The sequence below is a fragment of the Lissotriton helveticus genome, chromosome 5_1, assembly GCF_964261635.1.
Source record: "Lissotriton helveticus chromosome 5_1, aLisHel1.1, whole genome shotgun sequence".
Taxonomy (NCBI): domain Eukaryota; kingdom Metazoa; phylum Chordata; class Amphibia; order Caudata; family Salamandridae; genus Lissotriton; species Lissotriton helveticus.
The window spans coordinates 771,862,257-771,886,630 of record NC_136065.1 but is presented as its reverse complement, the minus strand read 5'-3'; the positions used below and the strand labels follow the sequence as shown (position 1 = coordinate 771,886,630).

The window sequence follows — 24,374 nt, the reverse complement described above, 5'->3', positions numbered from 1 at the left end:
ACCAACCTGAGTCTCATTTGGATTGCAACGACCCTGGAGAGGCCACAGCCTCCCTCCAGGCTTCATCATCAAGGATCAATCCCTCAGCTGTCCATTGGTCTCTAAGACCCACAATGGGATCCTCCGTATGGTTAACTAACTTTTTATAAATCAAAGAGATCGTCTTTGCTGGGATATGACCGTCCAACACTCGATCCTCCAAAGGGGACGCCTCTGGGAGCGTCCCATCCCGTGGAATGGCGGCCAGCAGGGCATGCCTAATCTGGAGGTTGCGAAACCGCTCACTCCCTTGCAGCTGATCGCGTTCCTGCAAAGTTTCAAACGGGAGGATTCCATCTTTACCCCAGAGATCACCCACTCGGAAAATCCCCATGAGGTCCCACTTGTCAAAACCCTTAGATTTCCAGAGACTTCCCAAGCGTTCCGCATTCCGGAGAGGCGTAGCCAGAGTAATCCTTCCCCCCCATTTAAGAGAGCGGGTAGCCTCATGCCGCACCTGGACAGCAGCCGCCGTTGGCCCCACCAGGGGAAAACGCCCATGTCTAGCATACAGTACCCTGGAGAACTCCCCCGCGGGTACCTGGCCACGATCCATAGCATAGCCAGGGTCAAGTGGCGAGCCATAGATTGCATGATTCACCGCCGCCAGTTGGGACGCCCAGTAATACTAACGCATGTTAGGCAGGCCAATCCCCCGGTCATACCATGGCAATGTCAATTTCGTAAATGCGATTCGGGGCCTGCCATCCCAAAGAAGTTGTGTCTGGAGAGACTCGACCTCCCTGAAATATGACGGGGGAACCGGGTCCATATAGTTTTGAAGCGCGTACAAGAAACGAGGAAGGGCCATCATCTTAAACAGAACAGCACGACCAAGAAGGGAGAGCGGAAGCGATTTCCATCGGACCAGATCTCGCCTAAGCCGAACCAGGGGTGGCAGCAAATTATTAAAGTACCTACTCCAAGAGTCCGAGGAGATATAAATACCCAGATATTTGAATCCCTCCGTTTCCACTTTAACCGGACAGCCTGCAGGAACCTCCGGGGGATCGCCACTCAAGACAAAAAGGGCCGACTTTGCCCATTTGATGGCGAAGCCGGAGTATCTTCCAAACACCTCCAGAACGTCTAAAAATGCTATAAGCGAAGCTCGGGGATATGTCAAATACAACAAGATGTCATCCGCATACAACGATATCTTATCCTCCCACTCGAGCGTCCACCTAATCCCCTTTATCGATCTGTCCCAAAGGACCCAAGCCGCAAGCGGCTTGAGTGCCAAAGCAAATAACAGCGGGGAAAGAGGACAACCCTGTCTGGTGCCCCTCCCCAACGCGAATTCAGCTGATCTATGATTATTGACAACTACCCGGGCCAGTGGATCGGAGTATAAGAGGCGGACCCAAGAAACAAACTCCGGGCCAATGCCCAACTTTCCCAGGACGGCAAAAAGATAAGGCCATTCCACTCTGTCAAACGCCATGGTGGCATCCAAGGATAACAAAATCGTCGGCTCATGTATTTGTGATGCCCCACCCAGAACCCCATGCAACCTGCGTAGATTAAGAGCCGTGTTACGGCGAGGCATAAAACCCAACTGGTCCGGGTGAACCAGTGTCGTGATGACCGTAACCAATCGGGTCGCCAGTAGTTTCGCTAAAACTTTGGGCTCGGCATTCAACAAAGAGATCGGTCGGTAGGAGGAACACTCCGTCCTCGACTTGCCCTCCTTGTGCAGGACTATGATATTTGCTACACGCTGATCATACGGAAGCTGACCCCTCTCCCTACTTTCTGTAAACATTTCTCTAATAAAGGGAGCCAATTTATACGCGTTCACTTTATAGAGCTCAATGGGGAGCCCGTTGGGGCCAGAAGCCTTACCAGAACGAACCCCTCTGATCGCCTGCGCCACCTCGTCGTTAGTAAATGGGGAGTCCAGGAATTTCCTGTCCTCATCCGATAGGGTGGGCATTGGGATGTCACGAATTAAGTCCGCATTTTCGGACTCCGAGTATGTACATTCAGCCGCGTAAACCGACTTATAATAGCACGCAAATGCGTCAACAATCTCCTGCGGATCCTTTATTTTATCTGAACCAATGGGATGCAGCACCGGTACCAGCCGCGACCCCCATTCCCCCTTTTCCAACCAGGCAATCAGCTTTCCTGCCTTATCCCCGTGTTCGTACACTCTACTCTGGGTATCTGCCAATTGTTTCTTCGCATTATCTCGGGCCAGGCTCCGATACTCATCCCGACGGAGGCGCAGGCGATGCTGACCCTCCGGGGAGGAGTCAGACAACACCTCTCACTCCAGCGTAAGCAGCTCCGATTCCACCCTGTCCATCTCAGCGCGCCGCTCTCTCTTCTTACGGGAAATAAACGATAGCAGTTCCCCTCTAAGGACAGTTTTATACGCTTCCCATAGGGAACATTTGGAGTCCACCGAATCGACGTTCTCCTGAAAGTAGCTATCGGCCACACGTGCGATCTCTTTCCTAGCCGCTGGGTCTCGGAACCGCCAAGCATTAATTGGTGCAACCCTGGCCACATCCCGCCTGCCACGGTCTAAACCAATCCAGATTGGTCCGAAACCCCTCTCGCCAAGTGGCGCACCTCTCGGAGCCACGCCGCCTGTGCCGTAGGTATCCGTACATAGTCTATCCTAGAAAGGGACTTGTGTGCAGCCGAAACGTGAGTGTATTGAGTGTCACAAGGGTTCCGGAAATCTCCAGCCATCCACCAAACCCACAGTCTCCACAAACTCAGCCAACCACCTCCGGGATGGCAACAACTCCTGAGCCGGGCTCCTGTCAACCTTCCCATCCATACCTGCATTAAAATCTCCACCAACAATCAATAACCCGACAGGCAACGTCAAAAAAATCTTGCACAAATCATGAAATGTATCGGACTGAAGGGCCGGAGGAACATAAACAGACAAAAAGGTTACAATTTGCCCCTCCCACAGCCCCGATATACCAGCATATCGACCCCTATTGTCGGTCCATGTGGCCTGTATGGCCAGTGGGAAGGAACTCTTGATCAAGATCCCAACCCCTCTCGATCCAGTCGTAAAACCAGCATGCACAACCAACTTATAGCCCCCTCTATGATGTGCCATGCACCGCTTTCCCATAAGGTGAGTCTCCTGCAATAACACAACATCTGTGGAGTGTCTCCGAATCAGCTGGCCAACCATACCCCTCTTGATCTTATCTCCCAGCCCATTCACATACCAACTCAAGGCGGAAATCCCGACCACCCCTCTAACGGAAGACATCACCATTTCCAGAGAGAACAGGATAGATCGATGGCACCCAGTGTAAAATAAAACGACATACAATAATACAAAAACAAACCCCAAACACCCCCATCCAACCCAAAAACGCCCCCCTCTATCCCCCTTCCCTGCATACAGCTTTCGCTCATCCCCAACTAGCAGTGTGCCTGTTGTCTCCCCTACTACACCACAAAAATCTAAAAGTAGAAAATAGAGGAGGGCCAACGGACTTGCTCCCCACCCCCCCGACTCTTTGTGGATATACCCGCATCATAAAATAACACAATGACATATGAACACAAATCTGCTGGCAACCCAAGCATTAGCCCCCACTGGAACATTCCCAAAAAACATTATTCAATAACCCCCTGTTGGCCTCACGCTGCACCACGTAATTTTTCTTCTGCTTCCCCTTAATCGCTGGACTCCGAGTCCGGCCACTGAATGGTATCCAGCCAGTCCGCTGCCACTTCAGGATTATCGAAAAACCAGGTCTTCCCATCCAGTTCCACCCGCAGGCGGGCGGGAAACATCATTGCATACCTCATGCCCCTGTCCCTCAGCTTCTTCTTGATCGAAAGGAACCGCTGCCTTTGCTTCTGAACCGCCTGCGTGAAGTCCGGAAACAACAGGAGCGTCGCATTCTCAAACTCCAAAGGGTCCGCCGCACGGGCCGCTTGCAGTATGGTGTCACGGTCTCGGAAGTTGAGGACACGCGCAATGATCGGTCTAGGATTTGCCCCTGCCTGGGGCTGCCACCCGGCACCCTGTGAGCGCGCTCCACCGTGAAAAACTTACTGAGGCCCTTGGGTTTGAGATGATTAAGCATAAGGTTCTCAACAAATAGATCTGTGGCCTGCCCCTCAGCCTTTTCCAGGACTCCCAGAATGCGAACATTATTGCGTCGGGCCATCTCTTCATACTCATCGAGCCGACGATCCGTAGACTCCCTCGAGGCCCGAAGATCACGCACCTCCTGCTGCAACTGGTTCACGTCGTCAATAAGGCTTGTCGTTTTTACTTCCAGCGTTTTAACTTTCTCATTCGCCTTCGAGAGGTCTGCCCTGATCAGCCCCATTTCTATTGAGACGGTGTCTAGTTTGGTGTTAAGAGTCTCCATCTGCTGGCCCAGGGACGTCCGGATGACTTAGCCATATTTTTACATTTTGTTTGTTACACGTTTTACATGCAAAATATTGGGGTGCTCGGCTCATGCTCAAGCTGACCCTTAGGGGGTATTCGTTAGGTGGGCTCAGGCTCGGCCCTGCCTATTAGTTTGTTGACTTGCCCACAGCTCACCTCTAATCTTCACCCCCCCTGTGTGTCGTGCTGGTGTTTGTTTAAGGCTGTTTATTCCGAAAGTATTTCCTGGTAGTTTGTTTCATTCGTCATTTCTCTTTCACACCCTTCCTGCTGATTGATCATTCATATGATGAGGTTGAACAGATTAGCAAAACAGTGATATGGCAGAGTGAGAAGGGTGACGCCGCAGCAGTGAAAGGGTTTCTGCTGTGGCGGCCCATGTGTGTGTTTCAGTGTTATAACAAGCATTGGCATAGCCAATAGGTCTCGCCTTTGGGACCTTATAAGTATTTAGTTATGCAGTACAAAATCCTTTGTGCAACAACATCAACTGTTGCATGGCTAAACAATTATAAGGTCCCAAAGGCGAGACCTATTGGCTATGCCAATGCTTGTTAGAAAAGGACTGGCGGTCCTAGTTCTGTTCCACTTGCAAATGAAGTTCAAGATAGCCTTCTCCACAGCTTTAAAGAAGGAATTAGATAAGTTTATGGGAAGCATCCTGGAGAAGAAGTTGACTAGGGGCGCTATCATCATTTTCGATTAATCAACCGTACCCCACACTATTAGTTGTTTGAGAGACCATGAGTTTAATAAATTGTTTATTTTGGAAAGTGTTTTTCTTTCGTTGATTGAGATAGTGACCTGAAAATCTTTGCTAAACCAAATGCCTAAATATTTGAGCACCTCAGGTTGCCATTTCAGGCTAGAGTTGCCAAGAATCGTGGGGGTGCAGTCGATATTCATGGGGAAGATCTTCACTTTGGTGTGGTTAAGAATGTAGCCAAATACCTAAGAGTAGTTGTTGATATCCAATATAATGTGGGGAATAGCTTTGTCTGCGTCTTCAGTGAAGATTAGAATGTCGTCGGCGTCGTAAGCTGCAACAAGTTGCCTGCCCGATTCAAATTGGACACCTTTGATGTTTTTATTCTCTTTTTGAGAACATAAGAGGGCTTCTATAACTAATAGGAACAGGAGTAGGGATAGGGGCATTCCTGTCTGTTTCTTTGGCCTAATGGGAATGAGTTGGATAAGTAGCTTTTAATCCTGACTTTCGCCATTGGTGTTGCATAGGAAGCACTCACCCTTGAATGAAGTTCTCGCCTAGTTGAGATTGGTGTAGTGCCTCCTGTACGAAGGTACATGAGACCTTATCAAAGGCTTTTTCCGCGTTGAGAGCCATTGCTGCGATTGGCAGGGTGATGACTAAGCTCTTTTACGAGTGTTTGTAGACTCGAATATTGTCGGCGGCTAGCCTACCTTTTACCAGTTTGGGTATGGGCAATGAATTTTGGTGTCGCTTTCTCCAATATTTTCCCCAGGATTTTTGGTGTATATTTTACAGTCAATATTGGGACGCCCATTTGAATACTTACAATACCTGCTCTTCGCTGCTGTGCTGTGCTGTCCAGGGACCTGCCCGCTGAGAGCCTCTGACTTACTGCATACTCGGACACCTTTTTCCACGGAGCGCAGGACTGCCGGGACTTCAGTCTCCAGAAGGCAGCGCGCTCTCACGGGATTACAGGCAAGGTCACAGGTCACTGCCATTTACACTGAGGAGGATAAAACATCGCTGGGGCTTCTGCGGCGTGGGCTCGCCCGGGCGAAGCACAGCCCGAAGGAGGCCGGGCTGGGCACCGTCTCTTGGTTCCTTGGGACAAAAACTGTAAGTGTACAACAGTGTGACCTTATTTGTTGAAACTTCGTCCTACTGGATTTGACTCTGGTACATGTGCCCGGTTTGTACAATTTAAGGAGATGGGAAAAAGGAAAGTAAATAAAACAATCTTGGGGCAGTCTACCCTTAACGTGAAGTCAGATTATATGACGCTAATGAAATATTTGACCGGGGCGGTGGGAGCAATAGAAAAGCATATATCTAGTGTGGAAGACGCCCTGATTAAGGACATGGAGGCCTTAAATTCAGTGGAGGGTAGCAGGGTCCCTAGCCTTTTAGGGGAATCGTTATCTGATCTGCATGGCTCCCCAAAATTACCAATGGACTCAAACAATGGTTGTATTCTTATAGGCGGAGACGAGATCTCATCAGATGATCCAGATATATTGGCCCTCCCTCCCCCCAAGAGAGCCTGCACAAAAACAAAGAAAATTCCCCCTACAAGTCATCCACCCCTGGTGCATGTACCAAAGGCATCGTCAAAAAATGACGCTCCTGCACAAATTCTAGAGTCGAGGAAGTCAGTTACAGGGCCCACTAAAGCAAGGAAAAGGTCAAATCTGGTAAAAAATAGTAACACCTGTAAAAGTAAACATAAAGGGAAAGGAAATAATATTGTCACGGAAATTGAGTGCCTTTTTTCCGATTCAACTTCTATCATAAAGGCACTCATTGATCCAATTGAGAACAGACTAATCTAATCTAAGTAAGGTAGAGGCAAGTCAAATCACCATTATAAACAAACTAAGTAATTTAGCTCCTGACACTCCCAAGATGGTTGGAACGGAGAGTGGTGAAAAAATAATTGAGAAGACTACCTGTACCTCGATTCGGGGAGGAAGTGATCATAGCAATGTATTACAATCCGCAAGGGAGGGTTTTTCATCAAGGTGTAGAGGGCCTATAAAATAGGAAGGCCCGAGGGCAATAGGAAGTAGTGATGAAGAAGAGAAGGGGATGCTGTCCACCAATGAATCCTATTCAGACCAGAGGCGTGTAGGATCGACTCTCCGAAGGGCCACCCCAGAACTCATTACCTTAAACCTTCCACCCGCTGCGGCCCCCTATACTATTGTTCTAGCAAATGTCCCATCAATAAATGAGCATGATAAAGAATCATGGGCCATCTTGCGGAATCAGACCATTTATCACTTAGGCAGTAAGAGTGGCCTAACGAATGAGATGTTCGAGGCATTTAAGATGGTGAGACGGGTCTCATGGGTGGGCATGGACAGAAGGGTCCTAAAGGGGGATTGTATAGTTTTAACCCTGGGGTCACCATCATTGGTTTGTGAAATTCTAAACCGTGCTGGGTCAAATGGGTTGAGTAAGGATGAAATAAATGTCCTCCCATTAGGCTTTTTTTATCGTCCACGTATGACTGGGAGGCGAGATCAGTATTTGGGTAATTTCCATCATGCAAATAAACAGACCTACAATGTAGCGGTGAAAAATAGGTTTGGAGGATTACAGCATTTAGAGGATGTAGATTGACATCATGGCAATGATTATGATTTGGGTAGTCTTGAGTCAAAAAGGAATATGCCTAATAAGCAGTGTATAAATAGTACCCAACTAGAATGCCAGAGTGGGGTTGCCGTTTCCTGTATACAGAAGACAATACCCTTTAAACACTGGGCTTATAAAAACCACCAAGAAACCCATAGGGAAAATGATTTTTTGTCAACTGTAAATTCAACAATCATTTTGGTTGAACCAAATTTTAATGGAACAGGGCCTTCTCTCGACCCTACCGCTCCAGATATAGCCTTTGTTAACAGCCCTCCACAAGAAAAAACAACGGTGGTAGATGCAGGTGAAGAATGTGACATGGTCACTAGTTCTGTACTTACCCCCGGGACTGTCTAGATTCTATCTTGGAACATTTGTGGCCTTGAGTCAAAAGTTAACGATGGTGTGTGGAGTGATTTTATTTGGAATTATGATGTAATATGTCTGTAAGAGACATGGTTATTATCCGAGCAACATCTGAACGATTATAAAACATTCCATGTCCCTGCTTTACGGTCAACTCATGGGAGACACAGAGGGGGAATATGCGTGTATATATCAAACATGCTGATAGTCCAGAACATAAAAATGTCAAAAAGTACTCCCTACTATCAAATGGTCTCCATCTATTTGCCTCTGCACACAATGCTGTTAATTGTAAACTTTTACAACAATATGGATAAAGTTAAGTATGCAGATGTGCTAAAAAACCTTAATGAGGATCTAACCGATCAAGTTATTGTGTAAGGAAGAGAGGTCATTTTGATATGGGGTGGGGACTTGGATATGGATATTCGGTAAGATGGGGAAAAAAAGACCCAACGTTGACGAATACGAATATAGTCACAAAGGCCTTAACACCAATGTTAACATGTCTAAATGAGGATACTTCTAATGCTGATATTCTAAACGCCTTCACGCAGATCACGGAAACTATTCAAAAGGTCATGACTATCTCGAATCATAAGAAACATATAAAGGGTAACGGGTGGTTTGATAGTCAGTGTACCAAAACCTATTCTCTGCTTAAAGCCGCACTTAGTAAGCTAACTAGGGACAGCGAGGATATCAGAGCCTGTAGGAAGGCTTATAACTTATTAAGAAAAACTCGTAAAAGAGAAATAAAGGAACAGGCATGGGATAATCTGTATGAGGCCTCTCTGCGTAGAGATTCTGGTTCATTCTGGCAGGCTGTGAATGCCCCTTTTTTGTGAATAAAGGAGGTGCTAGGTTGGAAATTGTGATCGATGAAATTACCTGGATCCAGTTCTTCTCTAAGGTTTATAGCAGGGACGTTACTGATGTAGTAAGCGATTTTGAGCACAGGGAAACAGAGGTTTGTGAGCTGGCTCAGACGATTGCAATTGAGATCGCCCTTGAAGAAGTACTATTGGCGAATAATTAAAGCAAGGGAAATAAGGCCCCAGGTCCCGATGGGATTCCAATTGATTTATTTAAGATGACTATTGATCTTTGGGCCCCACTTCTGACACGAGTCCCTGGGGCTTGTTGTTCAGAAGGGTTTATAAAGTCTTGGTCCAAATCGGTCATCATACCCATTTATAAGAAAGGGGACCGGGAGAGTCCTTCTAGTTATAGGCCAATATCGCTCCTGGACTCATTAATGAAAGTCGCAGGAAGAGTGGTGCTAAATAAACTTCAAACCTGGCTGGAAGATAACAGTATTCTAAGCCCGGTTCAATATAGGTTTAGGGAAGGGATGGGCACGGTAGAGCAGGTTTTAAATTTTACACTATTACAAGGGAAGTATACCCAAGCAAAGACAGGGCGTTTGTTGCAATATTTGCAGACCTCACGGCTGCCTTGGATTGTGTAGAATAGTGGTTCCCAAACTTTTGACTTCTGTGGACCCTCATTGATTCACTACTGGAAGCTGGGGACCCCCATGCAATTTGTAAGATTTAAAATTCAAACATTAAAACAGTAATTTGAAAAAAATAAACACACATGTGCACACAAAACAAATACTCGGATTAGTAGGTATTTTAGGGGCATATTTACAAGCCCCTATCACCATGAGAACGTCACTTTTTGCGATATTCCCATGGCGACAGGGGCTTCGCTTTATTTACAAGGTAGCATTAAGCCACTTAACATGGCTTAAGGCTTGTAAATAAGACCTCCTTTCACCCAATGTTTAGCGTAAAGGGGGGGGCAGTAGGTGTTGCAGTAGCTGTTCCACAGCAACACCCATTGATTTTGACACTGCCCCCTATTAACAAGGGCAGCGTAAATGGGAGGCAGCGCCAAAATTAAGACCAGGGAAAACCTGGTCTCAACTTGACGTAACAAGGAGAAATGCTTTGATTCTCCTCGTTTTTGCGCAACCCCTTCGATTGTTTATGTTCAGGAAGATGACCCTTCCTGCACATAAACAATCTTTTAAAAAAATGACATTTTGTGACTTCAATGTGTGCTGCATTAAGCAGCACATATAGAAGTGACGACAAACCATCATTTCAAAATTGTTTATGTGCAGGAAGGGGGACCTTACTGTACATAAACAATCTTCTCCTGCACACAGACACCCTTGCACTATGGTGCAAGGGTGCCTATGTTGGCGCCACAAAGTTAAGTTTAGCGTGAGCGTAGGGGAAACACAGGGCTGCATCATATTCTTGTAAATATAGGTGCAGCCCTGCGTTTCTGAAGTGGCGGAGCGTGTCGTTAAGCCAAGGAGGCTAACGACTCTCTCTGCCACTTCTGTTGTATTTTATATTGAAAGAATTTGGAAACAATGAAGAAAATTGATGGGAAGGTTGGTGCTGCATCTCCATGACTAACTTTTAAATGGTTGGTTTTATTTTGCAGTATGAGGTTCCTGCTCCTGCCAGGGCCTGTCTGGAAACCCAAAGCAGCCCTGGCAAATGTTTTCAGACCAGTCCCCATAGGGTGCACATCAAGTGCAGTGAGTGAGCCTGACTTCTACAAAGGTGGCTTTGGGATGCTCCCGCTTAAAAAACTTTTAGGAAACAATGGTACGGTCTACATCACAGTTATCATTACATATTGATTTGTATTAGCTTTTAAAGAATAGTAAATTAAGTCCTTACTATGCACCAGAATACGAGAGTCTTTTTTGGGTTTCTTCAATGATTCCCCCACTATCACCCTCCAACATTACCTCTCATCTCTCCATAGCCCCTCTGTCACATGTATTACATTTTGTATAGCATCTATCATACCATTGTATGAGAGAGATCACTTTACATCACACACATATAGAGACAGTGAATCATACATGTAAATCAGTGTATAAAAAATGTCACATAAGGCAAAGGGGACTACAAGGTGTAGAATTCACGTCATTCATACTGGTAGGCATTTTTAAACAGTGCTTGGTCTGGAAAAGCACAAACTCAGCATTCAGAACATAACACAGTAGTTAGCATTGACTTTAACAATAAAAATATATTTCCACCCAAATAAACCTTTTTAGAAAGACTGGGAAAAGCATGTCACTAACTTGTACCTTGCAGTTTGCAAGCAGCTCTTTGATGACAGTTTATAGGTCACTGTGATAGATTACGATTGTCACTTATGAACTGCACAGTACCAAAATAATCTGTTTTTTAAAATGCATTATACATGTTCTTTGCAGTAGGCATGTTAACCCTCTGTGCTTCATTAGATAATTCAAATCTGCCACTGGACAAAACTCTCCTCTCTCCCCAGCAGGTACATTAATCACTGATGTTATCTTGACACTTTTATTGTTGTTTGAAAACTGCTAATTAGACAAGATACTTTCAAGTGCTTTTGAAATTGTTGCCTGCGGACCCCCTGGGAATGTGTCAAGGACCCCTGGGGGTATGCGGACCACAGTTTGGGAACCACTGGTGTAGAACATAATAAGCTATGGAGCATTTTAGAGGATATGAAGGTCGAGCCAGCTATTGTGCAATTCTTAAGGCAATTATACTCAGGAGCCTCAGCAAAGGTTAGATATGGCCTTAAGGGAGAGTGTACCAAGTCATTCTGCGTGGAGAGGGGAGTTAGACAAGGCTGCGTCTTGGCCCCATTCCTCTTTTCCATATATACCAACACTTTGGTGGAGGAATTGAGGGCCAACTTTATAGACTCCCCAAGACATAACAAAAAGCAGGTCGTCTCCCTTCTCTACGCGGATGACGCGGTACTAATGGCTAGAGCCAAGATAGGAATCCAGAGAGCACTTTCCACATACACAGAGTTTATGGCCAGTAGGGGCCTAAAACTAAGTGCAAAAAAAATGTTGTAATGTTGTGTGGGAAAGGACAAAAAAAGGATAAAAATCTAGAAGTGGATGATGTTAAAATTGAGTATACTAGAACCTTTTCCTATCTAGGTGTAGTTCTCAAGCGTGCAGGCTCTTGGAGTCCAGCAGTTAGGAGTAGGACCCTTCTATTTAAAAGATCGACCGCTGCATTAATGAATTTTGCACACAAATTAGGTAAAAGACCACCGGAGATCCTAATAAAAATATATTTAGCAACATGCAGGAGCATAGCAATGTATGGGGCGGGCATTTGTGGTTTTTGCAATGTTGCGTCAATTCAAATTGTAGAAAATAGTTTTTTAAGATACATTTTAGCGGTTCCACAGAGTACATCTGTCTTTAATTGCCATGCTGAATTGGGTATCGAGTTTATTACGGATCTTATTAAATTGCAACCAATTTTATTATGGCACAGAGTTTGGTCCACACCCACATTGGGATTAAATAGAGAAATTATTATGGATGTTATGGCCTTGGACCAGGCAAGAAATATTCCATGACTAAATTACGTTACAAAGCTGTTAAACGATATAAACAGACCGGAATATTATGATAATCCGGAGTCGGTCTGTGATATATCCAGAAAAGCATTGAAACAATTATGCATGAGCCACTTCAAAATGCTTAGATTAACAGGGGAAATTAATAAAAAATCACGATTCAACCCTATCTGCGTTACTGCTTGAAGGGTTTTGACCGATATATACTGACCAGGTTTAGATTCGATTCATTTCATCCCCTTGTAACTTTCCCAATGAAAAATGACTGGTCAAGGGACTTGGCGCTTTGTCCATGTGACAATGTCTCTCAGCAATCTACCATTCACATGGTTTTATTCTGTCATTATTATATTAATGATCGTGCAAGGTGGATGAAGGTAATAGTTGAAGCAGGGCACATGGAGGCAATACCGCCCAGCTTATATCTTTTTGCAACAACTGGATAGTGAATATTGCATTGTGATTATGACCGGTCTGTTAAAGAGCATTCTGAAGAGACGAAATGTAATAACTTGTTTGTCATAATATGGATAGAGACAAGTGCTATCTACGTATGGAATGTTCATTAATATTGCAGATGTACAGTTTTTAACGTTTGTATAGAATGATGTTTTTAAAGGTGATTTTGTATGAATTGGACTATTTTAATTGCTGCTTTTATGATTTTATACTTTTGCTAAAATGGAATAAAGCATTCTTTGATTGTTTGATTAATGATATGTGCCATTAGTTTTTGAAGTCTACTGCATCCTTTCCTTCCTTCGCAATGACAACTATTGAGGGCTCTGAGGCCAAGCCAGAGATGCGGCCGGAGGGGACATACGATTGGAATAAGGGCAGAAGAGGTTCTGATAGAAGAGTATCTTGGCCTGACCCTCAATGAATCATTTAATTGGGCACACCATCAAGTAAGATCACAACTCAAGCTGACCCAGATAGCAGGGGGCATTGTGAAACTACTGAATAAATCTGCTTTTAAGCCGCTTGGCCCCCCTCTTGAAATTTACAAACTAAGAGCACGTGGGGCAGTAACTTACGGGGCCGAGCTTTGGGGTTTTAAGCCTGTGCCGGGGATTGCAGTTGCAGAGAATAGGTTTCTCAGGCAGCTGGTAGCTTTACCACCTAGCACCCCTCTGGTTCCTCTTAGACTTGACTTGGGGATCCGGTCCATAGAAGAAGATCTGGCCCTAAGACCATTAACTTTCTGGAGGCGGCTCTGGGTTACCCCAGAGTTGAGTGTCTATAGGGGAGAGTTATCTGAGATCTTGCGATTACCTAATGCTGCTAAACTATCTTGGCTTATGCACGTCAGAGGGGAACTTTTGAATCTAGGCCTTGAGGCACTGTGGACTGACCCGGAGCAGGCATGTGCTGGCATTTCGAGACAGCAGTTGGCTAATCTGTTCCGGGAAAACAAAAGGGCACGCTTACTATCTACCAAGGACATGGGATCATTAACAGCTACGTTCCTAGTAATCAAGGATAACTATCACTTTGAGCAAGTCCTGGATGAGATTAGCCCCACTATGTCGAGAAAGCTTTTTTTTCAGTGGCGTCATGGATCCTTGCCAATTAGAGCGCTGACTTCGAAATGGACCATTTCATCCTCTGGGAGATGTCCAGGATGTACTGCTAGTCTTGAAAGTGAGGTTCATGTGATCTTTTTTTGCCCTGCCTATGCCACTCCAAGGAGGATTTGGCTTGTCCCGTTATGTAAAAACCTGGGTTTAACACACTGTGCCCAAGCCTTCAGGTTTCTTAAGTCCGATCTTTCCCCGGTTGTTGTTTTCGCTGTAACAAAGTTTCTAGCTGCAATGTGGTTTAGGAGGAGGTCTCTGTTGGAACCCCTAAAGACTAGATCTATGACTGTGACTGGACCACCCGGGGGTTGATGTGCCTTATTTTGTGCTGGGTTTTGCTTAATTATCTATCATGCACTTTAGCACTGTTTAAGGCATCAGTTTTAATGAATCGTTTATTGGTTAATTTTTATTTTTGTTTTAGCATTTTTAAATGTATACATCTGTAACTGCTCTTTTATGACAAACACACTGTCGAAATAAAGAATTTATGATGATAGAAGAGTGGGGAATAGATTGCAAAAACACTGAGTACCCATCAGGTCCTGGGGCATTACCTGGCATGAGGGTTTTAATGGCTTTGTGGATTTCCTCCGAGGTGATTGGGTCAATGAGTTGGGATCTGTTTTCTGCTGAGGCTGATGGTAGCGAACAGGTGTACAGATACATAACGCAATCTTTGCGGTTGGTTGTATTGTTTCCGGTGTGGAGGTCAGAGTAGAAGTTATGGAAGACCTCCAGAACCTCCGGTGGGGAGGCAACCGTAACACCAGATTTGGTTTTGATGGCCATGGTGATGGTTTTGTTTTTGGAGTGTTTCAGATAGTTAGCAAGGGCCTTCCCAGCTTTGTTTCCAATGGCTGATTTCTCAGGGTTGCCAATGTCCACCCATTTCTGAACTCTAATACTTAGTAGTTGATTGTATTCATATTGCAGTCTGCGCAGCTTAGGGATTTCTTGGTAGCCAGCGAGTGTCCGATGATTCATTTAGGGATTTGATCTCTGATTAGATAGAGTTGAGACACTTGTTCAGGGATTTGTTTCTGGTAGCAACTAGATTTATTAAGGTGCCTCTGAGAGAGGCTTTTTAGGCGTCCAACAAATCGAATCTGAGGTGTCCCCTGCTCTGTTTTATTACAGGAAGTGTTGGATTATTTCACTGATTTTAATTTTTGATAGGTCATCCTTCAAGAGTGAGTTGTTGAGGCTCTAAACCTTTGGTGGTGGCTGAGTACCTGCGAGAGAAAGATCGATAGATATGCACACATGGTCGCTAATTAGTATGGGCTCAATCTTGGGTGCCAAGGGGACTAGGGTCTTATCTATTAGGATGTAATCAATTTTCATGAGGGTATGGTGATGAGGGGATTAGGACGTCTATTCACTCCCTTTTGGGTTGAATAGTCTCCAGGTGTCGAATAGGTTGTTTATCTTGAAGTAAAATGTCATCTGTTTATGAGATCTGCTGCCCGGAAATTTATGTGAGGAGATTCTATCCCGGACGCAGCTCATTGGTAGATTGAAGTCCACCCCTACAATGACACTCACTTTATCTGGGATTTGTGAGAGGCCTTTGTCCAGGTCCTGCCAGAAGGCAGGCAAGTTATTGTTAGGAGCATAGATATATTACTACGGCTATCTCTTTGTTTTTCTTTAAGATCCTGGTGATTAACTATATCTGCCTTGATAATAGTGTGTGTGGCAGAGGACGGAAACCTCAGATTTGTTTGCTTTTTGCAAATAGGGTGATGTCCTGTGTGACCCAAAGGCAATAGATTCTGTCATCATTAAAAGACTCAATATGAGTCTCTTGTAGGAGAATTATGGTTCCTTTCTGTTTGTTGCAGTAAACAGAGATTTTATTTTCCCATTTCACCAGATGTAAGAGACCTTTAGTGGTTTGTGATAGAATTCTGATGTCAACCATCAGTTAATGGTGAGGAGGAATATTTAGCAGAGAGTCGATGTGACTTGAAGATGTGAAATAGAAACGTGCAAGTGAGCAAACTTAGCGTTGACATGTGTGGGACAAACCGCCACAATGGTTGGGTGTCTGGATTGCCGACCAGTGGGTAGAGGATTGAATACAAGGGCTGTGGAAAATGCCTTGCAGACCTGCTTGGGGGCTCGGAATGCTTGTGGCTCCTTGAGGAGTGAGGAGGGCAGGGATAAGCAGTAGACGGGACAGAGGAGCAAAAAGAAGAGGGAGGAGTAAGAGTGAAAAGAACATGTTTACTGCATATTAATGACTGAGGTGTGCATAGCAAACTAAGGAAATTACTTAACATTTATAAAATAAAACAAATACAATACACAACTCTCTTTGGGTACAAACCCTGGGTGCCAAGCCACTTGGCATGGAACATTTTGCCTTTAGGATGTCCTGCTCCCACATAAAACACATACACAAACTGATGTCCGTTTTACATTAGTAAGCCATCAGCTGAATTGATTGGGGTCACTCAGTTGGAATACTTTTGTATATTGCAAATCGTTCTCTTTGGACCGAGTGTACTGAGAGGCAAGTCGCAAAATGTGGGGGCATATTGGTGAATGACTTTTTGCTTCTTGTATCTGATTGTGTGAGCAACTTGTATATACTAATAGGTCAAATCACAAAATTTCTAGCCACAGGCAGTTCAGAATGGCCTGCCTAGAGTATATTATTTAACCCAGATCTATGACTGGGAGTGAATGGTTTATTTGTACAGCATTCCATCCATCGTCTGTTCTTTTTGCATTTGTCACCCTAAGTGTGAAGAGTATGTCCAGACATGGGTCCCTTGCTCGCTATACCACCGGATTCAAGCTAGCCTGGCTGATGAGGGGTGATACCCCAAAACCGGTCCCAGGATGCTTGTTTTTGGTCCAGGGAGGACCTGGTATGGCAGTTCGGGCTGGACTGTTCCCATGGGGAGCAGAGTCCAGACTGATTTGCACATGGCTGAGTCCAAACTGAAAAGGCATGTCAAGCAAAATAATAATGGATTTAACCCAGATCTGTGACGTGGTGAATGTTTGATTTGTTCAGCATTCCGACCATCATCTGTTCTTTTTGTACATGAGTATATTAATCAGGCAGGTCGCTATTTGTGACCCCCTATAATTGCCTACAAACATGCTGATGGTGATCTGCAGTGAACAGTAGACAACCATCACAGTGTTTGCGTTTTAGAGTAACACGTTTTTCTTAAGCAAACGGTGTTTCTTAAAGAAATTGTTGCAGATTATTGCCTCCTCCCATTCTCCCGAGTTGGCCTGAGACTATTTACAGAAGTTTCTTCCTCCTTTGAGGTGTTGAGTAACTGATCAATGGTTTGAAGCAGCAACTGTGGCTAAAGACCCTTTGTAACATACTTTATTGAATTACAATTTGGAGGGGATTCCCCTTTCACACTCCTTCTGAAATGCTATTTGGTATCAGTCGCTAAACCCATTTTGCGAGGTGGAAATAATTTACTGGCTTGCAAAATGGGGTTCAGTAAATACTAATAAAAAGAAAATCATGTGGCCGCAAAGCCTGTGATTTTGTGAATCACAGGGTTGTTGACTGCAAAATGGCTTTATACAGTTGGGCCTTCTTTCCTGATTTTTGCGCACTATTATAGTCTGTTATACTTTCAGTGCTTATTTTTCAAAATGTATTTGGTAACTCTGTCAGATGGTTCTGCATTTGTTTCCCCTAGGTCACTCTCATTCACTCCCACATTGCTTTAGCTGATGTGAGTCTGCAGCCCAGTGTCCGTCAGGCTGTGAAGGAAATCCTACTGAAGAAAGGGGTGAAGCTAGTATTAGGTAGGTGTGTTTATCCTTCCAGTTTTTCATGATTTTGTGAGGAGCTGCGCAATGAATTTATGAAATACTTTTTTAATATATATTTATGTTAATAAAAGCAATATTACTTCCCAAAGCTTTAGACTGTTACTATTCTAAGCACAAATGGCTGTTGAGAAAAATACTGCAAGCAATGACAATTTTGGTATGAATGCTATGCTGGCATGCACCAGTTATCATTTGTTTATCTTGATCTGCTCAAGAACTACTGTAGAAAGGTTCGGTTCTTAGTTGCGAGTACTGGCGGTGTGGTAAAGTCACACACTCAAAATCTTTTCCTGTGTAGTAACACCACACCAGTACAATGCAATTATGAGTTAAGCCCCATGTGGGACCTAATTTACCAGTTGGAAACCAATACGGAATTCCCAGTTCAGTGGGATTTAAGGCATATGTTTAACATCTGCTCTGAGCAGGGGCTAAATGTATTTTGCGGCCTCTGACTGGGTAAAGGTGAGGGGGTGTGGGGAGATAGTGGGAGGGAAGGGTTGTGTGTCATGTCCTTTAGGATAGTCCCATCATGTACATACCGATTACATAAATTTTGTCCCATCCACACGACAAAACGGTCCTAACACAGGTGACCTTTTATCTAGTAGCTTACTCTCCGACATCAGGCTCCTGGTACCCTATCTTAATCCCTGTACCTGACGTACATAAAGCATGTCCTCAGGCACGGCTGATTTAGTCTGTATAAGGGTCACCACTTTTTTTCATCCATGGCCAAGAGCCAGCTCTGCATGATCATGTTTGTTTAGAAAAGGATTAGCAAATGTTTTCAAAACATATCGATTCTAGAAGAAACCCTGGAGTGACCACTTTAGTATAAAAGACCCTCACTCCCCCTTACAGAACAGAGGAGAATTCCTTCCAGGCTGGACCGAGACTCTGCAGGCTGATCCTTCGACAGGCAGAGGAGACATGACATCCCTTGCGGGGTGCCATCCTTGACGCAGAGACGGGGTCCTTTATTCGGAACCATCAGGTGAGGGGTTAGTACTTCCCCGGGGGTTTCTTAGCTCCATTAGAATCTATCTTGACATTTACATATACATGCTTCACCTACATATCTAGGCAAGGTACATTTAGGTAGACTACGCATCGTAGGAGTACGCCAATGCTATTGTTTTATATAATCTGTTTATATTCATCTTACTAGCACTATGGTAGAAATGTATTTACTATTTACGATATTGGAGCTAGCAATCACATTTGTCTGCTCCTCTTTTGTTTATCGCAGCTAATATGTTTCACAGTAGACTGACCCTTGACAAATAAATGATTATTGAAACTATTCCAATTGTCATTCTATGTGTATTCTGAGAAAAGTAAGCACGAGTGACTGAGCGAAAGATACTGTATTGTTTTTCACAATACCTGACGAGTCAGGGTTGTCATGTTCAGTGGTTGCCAGAAACTACCTACACCGCTGTAGAATACAGAAGGCAGGTATTGGCAACGTAGAGTTAGCTTGTCTAATGGCTGACTCATCCTGTGGGGGTGTCCAGAGTCTGTCTGCGCACCAAGCCCTGAGTTTTGGTCATCCAAAACGCCCAGTCTGGGAACTACACGACATGACGCCGCCAACGTTGGTTTGGTTCTTATATTAACTGTAAAATCTAAGTAGTTCAGTTGTGCTTTCTCAGACAGCCCTACTCATATTTTTCTGAGACGTTTGAAGTGGGAAGAAAAATCTGCTTCAGCTGAGCAAGTTCACCCTGTTTATTGGCTGAAGGTTTAGACAAGCTTGTAGGGATTAAAGGTTCCCATGTAGTGCTAAACCCTACCTCCTAAACCTTTACTTTTTTTCTCCATTCAAAATGACTGAACCTGCAAGTAGCAGTGCAAGTGTGGAAAGAGACAAATTTGCGAACGGTCTAAACATCATAGAGAACTGCAGACAGGCAGTAACTCTGAGATTGGTAGAACATGGCGTACCTGTAACAGGTGGCCAAGCACTCAGGCCCGCGAGCGGCGGCAGCTCCAAGATGGTGGCCCCGCCGCGGTCCGGATCCGCAGCCGCAGGTCCCTCCGCGGCCTCTCACAGCCGCCGGCCGCTACCTGCCACCAGTCGCCCCCAGCTCCGGACTCGCAAATCGGCTCTCTCTGTCAGCCGCTCCGCCGCCGACACAGGCTTCTCCGTTAATCACAGCATCCTCCCGGAATCTCCCGCTCGGCCGCCCGCAGCGCCGGAACCCATCACCATGGCCGCCGATCAGGCCTCCTAGTTCCGGGCGCCGAGCCGGGCCACAGCCGCCTCCGCTAACTCCAGCCAGTGCTCTGGGGTCCCCCCAGACTCCGCGCCTTCTCCGCTGCTGCTGTTTGGCGCTATGTGGGCCGTCGGCTGGAGTTCCAGAGCTCTCCGTCCGCTCACACTGCCATCTTTGTTACCAACTTTAAATGTATTTTTGTAGTTTTCAGTACGTACAATGTTATTTTGTGTTTTTCAGTAGTTTCACATGCAGCAAACTTCATGCATGGCTTTCGTTAGATGTTTGTTGTTTTTTCAAGTTAAATACAATTGTAGACACCTTCTCTCTGTTTTCTAAACCTAATTTATTTAAGGATCTGGGGGCCACATGTGAACCAAGACTGTCCACTCTCTTCTTCCCAGTGTTAGATTATATATGACGTACCAGGGAGAGGGTTGATCCAAGGCTAAAGGAATTTGGGTACGGTTTCAGCAGAGGGGCCAAAAATTGTAGGAGCCGAGGACTGGTAGATTGCTCTTCTCTAGAACACATGAATGTGGCCTTTTCTGAGGCGCGTAGTGTACCCTTCTACTGGCCATTCTGTGAGTGGACAGATAGCTAACAGCACCCAAAACCCATCATCCTGTGTAAACAAGTGCCACCTTGGGTCCGCGATACATAATAATGCAAAATATAATTAATAGCACGGGCATCATCTGCGATTGGAAACTGTTTTATATATGCACTGTTTACAGAGCTCTGTCTGTAAGAAAATAACTGTGTAGGAAGCGTATGTTTTCTTATCACACCAAATATCTGTAGAGCTAAGTAATGCTAAAAATATTAGTTTTTGGGTGCCTTTGGAATTGTTTGATGATACACAACTGTGTCCCAAGCCTTACCCCAGCTGCAACTCTAATAAACTTCACTTTCCTTCCCATGTCAGTCAAAAGGTATTACTTTTCCTTCAGCCAAGGGACTCGTTGCTGCACGGGCAAATTTGCACATGGTTCCTGTATATTTTTGTAGTGCAATATTGAGTACTTTCACGGCAGAAGTGTGTTTACTTTTGTCCACCTGCTTGGTTTTAAATCCCTGCAAAGGAAAGCACCATTATAAAAAGAAGCACAAAGTTGCAAATGGGTGTTTTTCCATAATTTTATTTCGATTTATCATGCATTTTTGAATGGCCGTTGTGCTGCACAATATTGAAATATATACCGATCACCAAGGGGCACACTGGGCACAGTCTCCGCCAAGCTGAAAGGGTCAGTGTAAAGCCCTCTTTCTCTTTCCATGCCCATTGTCACGTCAGCATCGTTTTATGTGCCTCAACCTCCCTGCATGAGGTCTGGGAGAAGATGCTGACGAGCCCAACCTTTGGTGACTTCCGTGACCTACAGTTAAGGCTGCGTCATAAAGTCTACCTACACAACAACCGATCCTTGGCCTCTCTGCTGCGTGCACATAGGGATGCACTCATGTGCCTCATAATTGTGTGTATGGGCTAAAATGTGAAGGAGGTGCAATCTGTTTAAATATGGACAGGGTGACATTAGAAGAAAACGTAGTGCTTACAGCGGATACGAGAAGCACTTCAAGCTGCAGAGCATCAAACATGCAGATGGAGAATCAGACGTGGAGAAAAACGTGCGCTGTCTGCGGCTGCAAAGGAGTGAGGGGGAGAACTGAAGTGAATGACTAGCCCAGAGACTAGTCCTTCAACTGATCTTGGTAATGTTTAATCCACACTCACTGTCAGAACTGAAAATGTTTCAGTTCTAGCTTCTCAGTATTGTTACTCATCTGATACTGCTAACAAACCTTGGCAAAGCTAATCGGCCTGGCTTGCTGTGGGCAGTGATGCTAGAACAGTTTTCAGAGTGGGAGTGCTGCCATCAGTGTAAGGCCATTGAAGTCACAGGGGTTGCGTGACAAATCCAAAACACAGAACAAGGGCAGCAAGCGAGCCATGCCCACTCAGTAGGACACGGGTGCATTCTGGATAGGGTGACTGGACGCCCGGATACTCCTAGTTTTCCAAGGACTGTCCCGGTGTCCCGACGCGTTCCTTAATTTTAAGCTTATGTCCCGGTTTTTGGGACAAAGGTCAAGTCATCCTGAAAGGAGAACCGAAATGTCTCCTTAAGTAAATTGTTTTTCAGGCAGAAGGTTGGGAGACAGAGTGGGGCTAACTAGGTTGTGGCATAGCTAATGGGGGAGGGGGTGGAGAATGTATTTACGCATGCTTGGATTGTCTTTTCTTTACCTAGAAAGGTAGGTCTCTACTGCTCTAGTGTTTTTTTTTGCAAACGTTGTTAACAGTAGTCCACTTATAAGGTCCCAAAGGCGAGACCTATTGGCTATGCCAATGCTTGTTTGCATAGAGCAAGTATTCCATGCACTGCTAATGTGTACCATCAATGGGAACGTTACCCAACACCACCAAAGGGTAGTTCTGCCACATTCACACAGAAATGTGAATACTTTTCAGGGTTCAATACATCAGACCCAGAATCGGTTTACTACAAACGTGCACAAACTAATGCAACTGCGAAGAAAATGATGCTTACATACACAAAGCTGATATATTCAGCACCTTTTATCTCCCAACTGTCTATACAGGGTTTCGACTACTGGAGAAACACCATAGACACAAAAACTATCTGGGGGGCAAGAGAGTGGCAGTTTCAGGGAACTGAGTCTTTATTCAGATCCTGCCTCATGCCATTACAGATGATGTTCCTGAACAGTACAGTGCAACAGACTTTCTGTTACAGGTTTGCAAAAATCAATGACCTGAAGACACCGAGCATGCCTTCACCCAAACCTATTAAGGGTATTTCAAATAACACACTAACAAGTGAAGGGACACCTGGTAAAAATACGTACAATTCATCATCTCCCGATTGGAAGGGTTAGTTGGTTTGGCCTGTAGACACAAATACGTGTAACTCAAGATTCAAGGGTGCCACCGAAGCGTTTAGTATCCACTGGCCCAACCCACGCTATGTACACACAGACGACCCAGGGGTAGTGATTTCCTATATTGTCCCGGATGTTGTGCCTAGATTGGCTAAAGACCTCAACCCTTTCACAGGTGAAACAACACTTGTCCCTTCTATCACACAACACAGATATTAGGGATTTCTTGTTAAACACTTCTTATATACCATACTGTAGTAAATGTCCTCTCCACTGTTCTTCACTAGATAGACTGTACTATGTCATCTGTGACATCATAGAATGCCTGGGTGAGTCTCTGGCTCACAGTGTCTCTCTCTACCTGACTGTGGCAGTTGGTTAACTCAGGCTGAGCTGCTAACAGCTGGCTCCTGGTGGGGTTTTACTTCTGTACTTATCATCTTGGAAGGAACTAACAATAAAGGATCTTGACATACACAGTGGACTGTGCATCTTCCTTTACTACAATTTGGCGACGATTTGAACTGGATTAACCTACATGTGCAGTTAAGAATAAGGACAACTAAGCAACAAGGAACCTAATGAAAAGGAAGTAAAGACATTAAGAGCTTCAAGACGTCAATTGAAACCCAAAGGTAACGCCCAGCTGACCCCACCAGTGTCCTGCTCCATCTGGACAGCCTGCACCCTGGGCGTTTGTCATTTCTTTGGTGTCTGCTGTCATCTAGAGGACTTCTACCGTTTACAAGTCTACCCAGCAACTAGTTTCTTGTCTAACAGCAGCTTGTGCCTGTTATGGAACAAAGGTGTTGGGTAGATCCAGAGTGGTTTCTTTCGTCAAGCGGCAACATAACTCTTGTGTTGAAACTTTAGACACATACGGCGCCTCCGGTCTGCCGAGGCGTGTCTTTGAGGAGGTTGCACTGGCATACGCACAGCGCCTCTGCTCTGCCGAGGCGTGTCTTTTGGGGAGGCTGGACAGGGTTACGTACAGCGCCTGCGGTCTGCCGAGGCGTGTCTTTGAGGAGGCTGGACTGTGTTTGGGCAATTTTATTTACTATTTTCTGCACTCATGGTGCATTTGACTTCATGGCAGTGGAACCGCCACATTTTAAACGAGTCACAAGCTCTGCCGCGCACACATTCTCGAGACATACAGTCTTACCTGTCTTGTGATGCCATCATCATCTTCTCCTCTGTGACGCTTTCTGTGATGCTTTCTTCTTTGCCTACTACGGCGCAACGTTGGACAGCAAGTCTTTTCCGCGAACCATCCGGCG

The 24,374-nt window shown here is 45.1% G+C and overlaps 1 protein-coding gene across 3 annotated transcripts in view; it reads left to right on the top strand.

Annotated features, from left to right (window-relative positions):
* AIFM2 (AIF family member 2, ferroptosis suppressor) overlaps positions 1-24,374 on the top strand; it is a 556,015-nt gene that overhangs the window by 247,267 nt on the left and 284,374 nt on the right. For 2 of the 3 annotated variants that reach the window (XM_078643244.1, XM_078643243.1), the window contains exon 6: positions 17,830-17,938. In XM_078643244.1, the coding sequence (XP_078499370.1) occupies positions 17,830-17,938 (109 nt within the window). The remainder of the gene's footprint in view (positions 1-17,829; positions 17,939-24,374) is intronic. The other variant, XM_078643245.1, reaches the window with a different exon arrangement.